General features: G+C 33.9%; 1 protein-coding gene across 1 annotated transcript; it reads left to right on the plus strand.

The window, feature by feature from the left end:
• Positions 1 to 1656: 1656 nt before the first annotated feature.
• LOC132293881 (transcription factor bHLH121-like) lies at positions 1657 to 9505 on the plus strand. Its single transcript, XM_059791532.1, has 6 exons — positions 1657 to 1945; positions 6959 to 7074; positions 7949 to 8076; positions 8207 to 8695; positions 8907 to 9086; positions 9322 to 9505. Exons 1-5 carry the CDS (start codon positions 1821 to 1823, stop codon positions 9057 to 9059), a joined length of 1011 nt encoding a protein of 336 aa, XP_059647515.1. The 5' UTR covers positions 1657 to 1820; the 3' UTR covers positions 9060 to 9086; positions 9322 to 9505.
• Positions 9506 to 10675: the final 1170 nt, after the last annotated feature.

Raw genomic sequence — 10675 nt, forward strand, 5'->3', positions numbered from 1 at the left:
AAACTTATCTTGTTAAATAAGTTAATTAGATTTTAAACCTATCAAATACAGACAACTTTTCTAAGGATTTCAGGGCATTATAAAACTTCCTTCCAAATACCATTTAATTAAATTCCGTTTTTAAATTAATGTATCATATAACTATTCAAAAGTAAATAACAAAAAAAATGGTAGTGTTTGGAGTACTTTAAAATGTTATCATGTATACTGAATGGATTTTCATTCTCATAAATTAATCTTTGTTTTAATGAAATGGCTATTCCCACTTTAAATTGCATATCAAACAAATGAACGTTTGATATGCATGAATAAAATGAAATTGAATATTCATTTTAATCATTTATTTGTTTAATATGTAATTTAAATTGGGAATGGTCATTTCATTAGAACAAAGATTTATTTATGAGAATGAAAATCCATTCCACAACTAAACCTATGGAATAATCCATTCCATTCTCAATTAAATTTTTTTCAAAAATCAACTCTCTAAAAAACTCTCATGTTCCGAGTTCAAAAACCACCGCTACTTTCCATCACAACTACCTCCACCTTTCACCACCACCACTGCCGCCGCCACCGCCATCGACTTTCACCACCGCCCACAGCTTTCCACCGCCGCAACTATCGCCTTTCACCACAGCCACCACCTTCCACCACCACCTTCACCACCGTTCCTTTCCACAACCACCGCCGCCGCCACTGGCACCACCTTCTACTACCACTATCGCCTTCCACTGCTTCCACCGTCACCACCGCTATCGTTTTCCATCACCGCCAATACCACCACTGCCACCGCCTTTCATCACCACCACCGCCTTTTACCACCATCTTCCACCACACCGTCACCCCACTGCCTTCCACCACCACCACAATCACCTCCATTGGCTTCCACCACCACACTATTGTCACCGCCTTCCACCAACACCAGTGCCGCCTTCCACCATTGCCACCACTACCTACCTTCCAACACCACCGCTTACACCACTACCGTTTTCCACCTCTAACACTGTCGCCATCATAATCCACCACCATCATTACCATTTATTTTTTAAAAAATTATAGAAGACTGTCATTTTACTAATTTAATTTATTTGTTACTAAGAGGGATGTTTTGAAAAACTCAATTTAAAATTTATTCCATTCTAAATTTTAAATTGGTCCAACCAAACATTAGAAAGATTATTATTATTATATTCCTACACATTTCATAATTATAATCAAACGATAGAATGAAAATGACCATTCAATTCTATTCCATTCCCACTTGCATTCTATTCTATTCCTGCATACCAAATACAATATTTAATGAATATTGTAATTTCAGATTCGTTATATTACATATTTTGATTGAAATTTTATTTTATTTTTATGGAGTTGAATAGTTGTATTGAAAAAGAAAACCATTTTATTATGAAAACAACATATTAGGTTGTTTTTTTTTTAATTATGAAAATATGGATTAAAACTAGCTACAATGATTACTCTCAATAATCTTCTTATTTACGGGTTATTATTATTGTTATTTTATTTATTTTTAGATGCTTCGAATTGCAGGAATTTTTTAAACTTATGTTTGGCTATAAATGTAAATATATACTTTTATGGGCTAGCTATTATAATAAATAAAAAATATGAGCAGCTTTCGCGAAAAATTTCAACTAGAACGAGAGGACCCGATGAAGTGGGATGAAGCGTGGAAGGCACAAAAATAGACGATAAGCTTTGCGCATAGATTAATCTGACGGTACGGTCGAGGGTAATACATACAACCAAAAGCCCTAGATTTTCTAGTAGACTATGCCCTTTTGAATAATGCGACTATGGATCAACTGAAACACGACCCCTTCTGTCAATCAATTCAAGTCCCAAACCCATCCGTCGCTGAGTTTCATCAGCAGCCTCCTGATCTGCGCTTGCCCACCAATCAATTTCACGTGGATCCGAGGTTTGCTTCATTCCACATATAGTAAGAGTTTTGATCGTTGTGTGTGTGTGTGTTTGTTTGTTTGTTTTTTTTTTTTTTTTACAAACCTATTTGATTATATGCTCAGAATGCTAATTTCATAGATCAATTTTGTTTCTTTTCTTTTTGATTGGACACTCATTTTAGTCGTATAAGTTGAAATTATTGCCATAATTCATATATACTTAAATATGCATAAGAGAATGATGTCTATAATGCGGATAAAGAACTGCAAATGGTCGACCGAATGTTTTCCAAATTGGGACTTGGTAATTCTAATTGTGAGCAAGAGAGCAAGAGGACAGTAGTTGAGCTGCATGCTACGGGCAAGTAGTTGATTGGCAAGTTTCCTTGATTGCCGCGGAGGCGATGGCAAATAATCAATACTTATCGAACCCAAGTTGAGAGATTTTAAATTGACATAGGGAAGCTGGAATTTCGATTATTACTGTAATTTGTATAAAAGGGAATAAATAAAGAGAGGAAGAGAAGTAGAGACATTTTGAAATTGGGTTTTGTGTCAGTGAGATGATTATGATGTTGTAGCATCATGTTTCTAACTCAATTTGGAGCATGAATGTCAACCTACTTAAGTCATTCACATATCATGATTCATGGAGGCTATCTTTTTGGCGTCTTTTATAACTTGTTATTTTCTCGTGACCATACATACAAAAAAATTAGTCTGAGTACTTGTTCATCATATGTTGTGCTCACTTCTCTCTTGAAATATTTTTTATCGCTTCATAGTTTTTATGAAACTAATTTGTAGACTAGAGATACGTATTAGGCTCAATTGTTCACAAGGAAGAAGATATTGGAGATGACATTAGTTATAAAATTAAAGTATGATTGGTTAAACAGAGGAGTGTTCTTGGCATATTTTGTGTTGGCATAGCTAGTTGACCTGTCATATTTTATAGGACAGAAAGTTAACAAACAAAAGTTAAGAAAATGAGTATGACCAAGATGCATATATTCTAAGAAGTACGGACACGGATACGACACGACACGGACACGACGGCACGGTAAATCGAAAAAAATTAGGACACGGACACGGCGAATAGCGTAAATCTACACTATTCGCCGTGCCCTATTCGCCGTGTCCGTGCCCTAATATTTTTGGATTTGCCGTTCCGCCGTGTCCGTGTCGTGTCGTATCCGTGTCCCGTATATATATATGTGTGATATAGTACTTTAAAAATTACTAAGTGTTACTATTTTTCATCAACCTCACAATGAAAAAAAAAAACACAAATCATAACTCATAACTAATAAACTATAAAAGAACAATGTTGCATAGTTATAAAACCAAATAAAAAATAAGACATTAGAATAATAACTAGTATCATTTAATCATCATTACAACTTTACTCCAAATACAAAAGCATAGACAGAAAGGACTATTAACATTCATGACTGTTTAACATTCCGGACTTTACTGTTAGCACTAAATATTCACAAAAACGTAAAAGTTAGTCCCCAAAAAAGATACAAAAACAAGTCAGTGTACTATCATCTATTCCCATCCATCATTTGACCTAGGACTTTTACCATTTACAATACCAAAAGGGTAGTACAAAACAAAAAATAGAACATATTAGCATTCAAAATTTAAAAAAAAAAAAAAAAAAATTCCAGACACGTGTGTCCGCGGAGTGTCCGTGCCGTGTCCGAGCTGTGTTCATGCCGTGTCCGAAAATTAAGAAAAATTAAAAATTCCAAACATGTTTTTTGGTGTGTCCGACACGTGTCGGACACGGATTCTTCGCCCATTTTGGCATGTCCGTGCTTCTTAGCATATATTTGAGGTGGATGTTAATAGAGCATGATTGTGGCATGTTGAGGGTGATTCTAATGGAAGAAAAATACTAGAAGATAAATGTTAACATAGATTGAGATAGTAAAAACAAATATGATAATGTGCGCTTAACTGACGTTATGTCTTTAAATAGAGTAGAATGACAAAATATAATCATTTAAGAGACCACCAATAGTCGTTAAAAGGTCTTATTGAGTTGATCTTAGAGAATAATTTGTTCTATTGAACGCCAAGGATATAATAGGTCTTGGGACATGCTTTATATTCTGTTTTAGCACTATACTTGAGCAACATATTACTTATTTTCTATGCAACACCATAAAAGTGCGTTACCAATCAGTGGATTGTTGGTGGAATTCATTACATAATCAGCTAGTGTAACTAATTATAGTGATATCCACTTAATTTGGCAATTCAATGCCAAGAAGTTGGCAATACTCCTTGTGACCTTGATCTAGCACCATTGCAGTATTTGCACAAAGAGAATATTGTGATTAACCGGATATTTCCGCTCAAAGTTAGCCTAGTAGTCTTTGATTCACTTTGATAATTTTGGGCTAAATGCACAACTTTCAATTAAACATCGCCTTGTTCTGCTAGCATGCAAGTGATTTGGCTGATAAATTTTTATTTTTTAATTTTTTTTTTTTAAAAACCTACTGAGCACCAAGGATTTCCTTTCTGGTCCATGCTACACCAAACCACCAAACATCACATCATGTTGTATCGATCAATAGAGGTGTTCTCTCAAGCTTACATTTTTTACTTGAGTTCCCATTGGCAACATACAAGAAGTTCTAGTAGAGATGCCTTCACACTAGAAATCTTAGCCAACAAACTACATTATTTTTCTCTTTTAGCAAAAGCTTGTTGTAATGAATAATCATCATCTCTTATCAAATGGAAAATGAATAATATTCATTTCTTGGGGTTTCTGCGTGTCTCTTTGGAAAGTTTGCGAGTCATGTTTGGTTACCATTGCTTCCCACTGAATTGATTATTGATCAATCATTGGGTATTGTGGTAGCCTTGGGAAATTAGAGAAAATAGCTGTGAAGCCAAAAATTAATTGAAAGATGATAACAGAAAGGGTTTTAGGATCATATAACACTTTTGAATATTAAAAATGTTTTAGGGATAATGATGCGTCTTTGGTAACAAAATTGATCAGTGAGATCATAACAATTATAAGACAAATGTGGTGAAAGTATTTTATTAGCTATATGCGTAAGAGGGGATATTCAAAACCGAACAAATTCTTGCAGTATTAAATTAATTGATCATATTATTAAAAGAATGATTCAACAACGGTTAGGACGTGAAATAATAGTATGAAAGTCACTTCGGATATATGCCAAGGGAAGATGTAGAGAGAACAAAAAATTCTTCATATTAACTTAGGTCCCCTAGAATACCGTGTGGTGGGTTTTTAATAAAGAAAAGAGTATCAAATAAATATATTCCATGACAAAAGATATTCATGAAACTATGACTATAGTAATGAATTTTTTTTTTTTTTTTGATAAGTAAGAATTTTAAAAAAAGCGCTCAAAAGGGGAGCGAAACCCATGGAAACAAAAAGCCTCAAGCCTTCAAAGAGGCCAAAAAAATAACAATCTCCTCAACAGAATGATTATCTCTCCCTGAGACCCAGCAAAAAAAAGTAGAAATAATAGAGAACTTAAGCATAGAAATGGGTTTCTCCTTGCCATCGAAAAATCTCCGATTCTTCTCGAGCCAAATGACTATAGTAATGATTGTTATAGGAGAAACAAATGAGTTTCCAATTGATGCAGGCCTGACATTTAAGATTAACGTTATTAGTTATGGATGAATTGGCAAGGCACATTTAGGACGAAGTTTTATGGGCATGCTATTTGTTGATGATATTGTTTTGACTAATTAAAAATTAGGTATGGATAAGTACGAAATTAGAGTTTTGGGAGAAGTTTTAGATTCGTGATTGTTGTAAGTATGATTAGAACTAAACATATTTAATGTAGTTTTAGTAAAATTAGGGGTACAAGTGGTGATAAGATCAAAGAATAAAGAGATCAGAGATACTATTTACGAATAACATCTTCGACTAGCTTGATTATTCACAAATTGGAAGAAACTAGAGATGATGCTATTCTCAAATAGCGTACGGTTTAAGTGAAGTTGTGGTCTTGGATAGAGAAGAATGATGAAGCATAATTCATGCAATTGATTCCAAATAACCAGGACGAGTTATTGTTAGTGTTTTGTAATTGAGTTGTAAGCATTCACTCTTTGGCGAATGGTATTTCGATTAATTTCAAAACTAGAAATAAAATAATATAAAAAGAGGAAGAATAAAAAACAATGATGGTTGCTGTAGTGTTTCTAGTGGCAATTTGATGTCAGCACATGCTGTTTTTTTCTTCTTTTATTTTCTTTTCTTTTTAATAATAACAATTCAAATTGAGCACACTGACCTATTGATTAAAATTCAAATTTCTACTCCAATTATTTGTATCCAAACAAAGGAATTACAATTCCTTCTCATTTACAGCTCCATCGGAATTTGAGTTGAGTTACAACTATGAACTAAAATTTAAATTGAATTTGCAATCAGACCTTTAATGTGATTTTTGTGGCATCTCCAAACTTTTTCCCCTCATACGTGCTTCCTGAGGAATCATTCCAAAGATAGTTCATGTCATGCAACCCCACATTTTAATTCAAATTTATTTTCACTAGTCAATGGGCTTACTCGTAACCTGGATATTGTGATCAATGAACCTGATTAGCTGAATTCTAAGTAGTTAGCATATTCAAAAGTGAAGTTTCACGTCAAAACTCAAACCAATCAAGACACAGATTATATTCTTCTATTTTCCGGCAATTCCGTTAGATGCCAAAATTCCTGTCACATCGAATCTCTTTAGGTAAATATTATTAGCAGTGACCACGGAGAGGCATCTACAAGGCATGCCCCAACTGAGATGTGAACCTAGCTAGTTTATGATATCATGATTCATGAGCATCTTTGTGGGAAGTTTTTTCCACTTTTGATTCTGTAGATTATTCTCTGATCAGATTCTTTATGCACTAATGATTTCTATCTTGTTTCTCTGCCCCTTCCTCTCTCCTTTCCTCTCTTCTTCTTCTTCTTCCCATCACATTTGTGATTTGTCCATCAATAATTAAAGACTGGAAGCAGATGTCAAGGACTGTACTGCTGCAAGAAAAGTTCAGAAGGCTGACCGTGAGAAATTGAGGAGGGATCGTCTCAATGAACAGTTTATGGAGTTGGGAAATACGTTAGGTAAAATTAGATTCTATCATTGCAACATAACAACAAAGAAAATTTCCTTTTATATTGGATTTTAAATTTTTTTGGTTTCTATGTTCAGTCAATAAACACATTCCTGCCCTATCTTGTAGGGACAGTGTATGAATTAATCCTGTAATTAAGAATAGTTGTGGACACCTAGTTAGTAGTTACACTGCTTTGCATATAGTTAGCAGCAGTTTCAGTTTAAATTCTGACCCATCCCAGAATTCCATATTCTCGACTTCTCTCTTGAATAAAGCTAGACATGGTTGCATGTGTCTTCATATTTGAATCATTAGGCTTGAGAAATCTACTAGAAAATTTGTCTTCTTTACCTCCTTCTCTTCTCTTGGTAATGTTAAATTTAAATTAAAAGGATGCTCTGCAAATGCTTTGAAGTTGTGAATAGAATTCATGAAGCCTTAATTATGCTATTGTAATGTGCCTTTAGCAGTTCGGCACCTCTTGAATCCCAGATAATGCAAAAAAATTAAAAACTTCACAACTGCTAAGATGAGCCCTATTCTCTGGATAAGAAGACACATCTCGCATTTTGTCAGGTCTCATTTGAACTTTGATAACAAAGAAAAATCTACAGTATACTGCTATAATTTTCATCAAGCATATGTTATTTTTATTACTGGTTTCTATTTTTAATATTATTCCTTAAAAACACCTTATAATTTTAACTGAATCTGTAGGCTATCACATCTTAAGCTCAGATAATCAGGGATTCAGTCAACTGTTGAGTTTAGAAACTTGGCCGTTGTTACGAGATCCTTCCTCCATGTGATCACTTAAAATCGTTGCAAATTTCCTTTTGATGCCAGCAAGATGAGTAACATGAAGTGAACTTAAAATGCAGATCCTGATAGGCCCAAAAATGACAAAGCATCCATTCTTGCTGACACGATCCAACTGCTTAAGGATCTGACTGCTCAAGTCAACAGACTAAAAACCGAGTATGCTGCACTCACTGAAGAATCTTCTGAGGTGACTTTCTTTTTATTGTTATTGTTGTAATTATAATTATTAATACTATATTAATTTTTGGTTTTTGTGATACAAATAATGTGGGGCCTATTTTGTAGGCTATTTCATCTTAATCTTTATTTGAAATCAGTTGACACAGGAGAAGAATGATCTCAGAGAAGAGAAAGCATCACTTAAATCTGACATCGAGAACCTTAATGTTCAGTATCAGCAGAGACTCAGGGCTATGTTTCCATGGGCTGGTATGGATCATTCAGTTGTCATGCACCCACCGCCTTATTCTTTTCCATTGCCGGTGCCAATGCCTCCTGGGCCGATTCCCATGCATCCATCTTTGCAGCCATACCCCTTTCTTGGAAGTCAAAATCCTGGGATTATTCCTAACCCCTGTTCAACTTTTGTTCCATATTTAACTCCTAACACCCTAATTGAACAGCAGTCTACCCATTATGTAACTCCAATCGCACAGCCGTGTAGTAGGTCTCACAGTTCAAGCAAACAAGATTCCAAAAACAAGGCATCAGACCATCAAGGGGAGAGCAAGATTGGAAAAAGTGAGGATTCTGATGATGTCCCAACAGACCTAGAACTCAAGACACCAGGATCTACAGGAGAACAGGTGAGTTCTATCTTTGTTGGTTGATCTGTAGAATGGTCGTTTTGGAATTTTGTGAAAATATTCACATTGTGGCTTTGTTGGAACTTTATTTTCATTTTCTCTGCTCTTTTATTTTTTATGCCAGCAGTGAGAGTTATAACTCCTAGAAATCGAACCATGGTGTTTCAATTGCTTTGGGTAATAGATTGGAACTGATTTAAGTGGTTTGCAGGATGCCTCTTCTGGACAAAGGAAATCCAGAAAATTGATGAGGAAGGAAAACAGCCTTACAGATGGGAGTTACTCGAGTAGGTGTTCTTCATCTCGTAGTGTGCAGGATAGTTCATCAAATAGCGTAGTTGGTGGCACGAAGGCTGATGATTGAAGAAGCGGAGAGAATAAGAAAATCCAGGTTTGTGCCTTCTTCTGATGATTATTTATTAGTTTATCTCCTATTGCTTGCTTCTCATAACATGTTTTGTCTGCTCCTATTCTATTTGATATCTCTGTCTTATTCTTTTTCCTTGTAGGTCTGTTTGATTCTAATGTCTCATAGTTTATATATTTTTGATACTGTTGTCTTGTAGTTGTGTTCTAATTAGCATTAAATTCTGGACAAACTTCAAACTGAAATGGTTATATTACAGATCATCAAAGGTTCTGATGCTGGGTGATTTCCCATGCTTTTCCAAGCAGGAAGGCTTTAAGGTTAGTGGTCCATTACTTGTTTAGGAAAATGATTGTAATTTTTGTATGTAATGACACTGGAATAATTAATTTTGTATCATTATGTTGGCTTATTATAATATAGTTATAATCATTTCGTGGCTATGTTCATATCATATGTATGATTTGATTTCCGTATGGTTCTAATTTAACCGGAAGCTTCCCAGGAATGCCTAGCTCAGTGTTCAAAACTCCTTTGGGGCTTAACGGTTTCTTTATGCACACACATGAAGGCCAACCTCCTTCAAAATTGGGGTGAGGGTGTGACCTATCATTATTATCATCTGCTACATTTTGGTGGGACCCTTCCAACAAATTATTGTTCTGTTGAACCTAGACAAAATCATTTTGTGTATTTAGTGTGTCAAACTATTCAGGTCACATCTTTGGCGAGATCAAGAACTGCAACTACAATCTTCCAAGTTCCAACTTGTAGGCAGGGGTGGCAATTGGTGGGTTTGGGATGATATTTGAGTCAATAGTGGGTCAATAATTCATTATTAATTCATGAGTTATAAAAGAGTTGGGTGTTAAATGGGCTAGTTAAAACACACTTAATTCAATTATTCAAATATTTTTAGATATAAATTGTTAAATTATTTTAATTGTTGAATATAAAAAAATTATATAAAAAATATTTTTGTATTAATTTATTATTTTTTTTTGGTCTCACTAGTTACAATTTTTTTTCTTATTTATTTATTTATTTTTGGATAAAAGTCTCTATACAACTTATTTTGAGAGTTATCATGGCCCAAAAAAATATTAAATAAATAAAGAGGAGAGAAAACGGAGGGGAGAGAGAGAGAAGAGGGGAAGAGATGATAAGACGATAGTTATCAATGCAAAAAAATAAAATTTTTAATTTTTAATTTTTTTTGAAAATAAAAATAAATTTAAAAGAAAAAATGTTTTTGTTTTTGTATTTTGTTTAGGAGACAGAAACGAAGAGAACAGAGAGAAACAAGGGGAAGAGAGAGAGAGAGAGAGAAAAAAAAAAATATATATATATATATATATATATATATATATAGAAAGGGAGGAGAGATAAAAAATAAGAATAGAGAGGGATAGAAACAGAAAATATTGATATTAATAATAGTAGAACAACTACCGTTCAAGTAATATTATTACTATTATGATTGTTGAATAACAAAAAAAAAAAAATTTGTTTTTACATTAATTTTTTTTTTATTTCAAGCGTTATAATTTTTCTTTTTCTTTTTCTTTTTTATGACAGAAAAAAGAAAAAACAGAGGAAAGAGAAAAAAAGAG

The sequence above is a fragment of the Cornus florida genome, unplaced genomic scaffold (genome assembly GCF_030987335.1).
Source record: "Cornus florida cultivar Cherokee Brave unplaced genomic scaffold, ASM3098733v1 CherokeeBrave_3.0.0_Hap2_Chr02, whole genome shotgun sequence".
NCBI classification, from domain to species: domain Eukaryota; kingdom Viridiplantae; phylum Streptophyta; class Magnoliopsida; order Cornales; family Cornaceae; genus Cornus; species Cornus florida.

Bases quoted from the DNA above. Each gene is read 5' to 3' on its own strand.
- LOC132293881 (XM_059791532.1), top strand. From the start codon at position 1,821: ATGGATCAACTGAAACACGACCCCTTCTGTCAATCAATTCAAGTCCCA. The intron at 1,946-6,958 runs GTTTGCTTCATT...CAATAATTAAAG, and splicing joins CAATTTCACGTGGATCCGAG to ACTGGAAGCAGATGTCAAGG. The intron at 7,075-7,948 runs GTAAAATTAGAT...CTTAAAATGCAG, and splicing joins GGAGTTGGGAAATACGTTAG to ATCCTGATAGGCCCAAAAAT.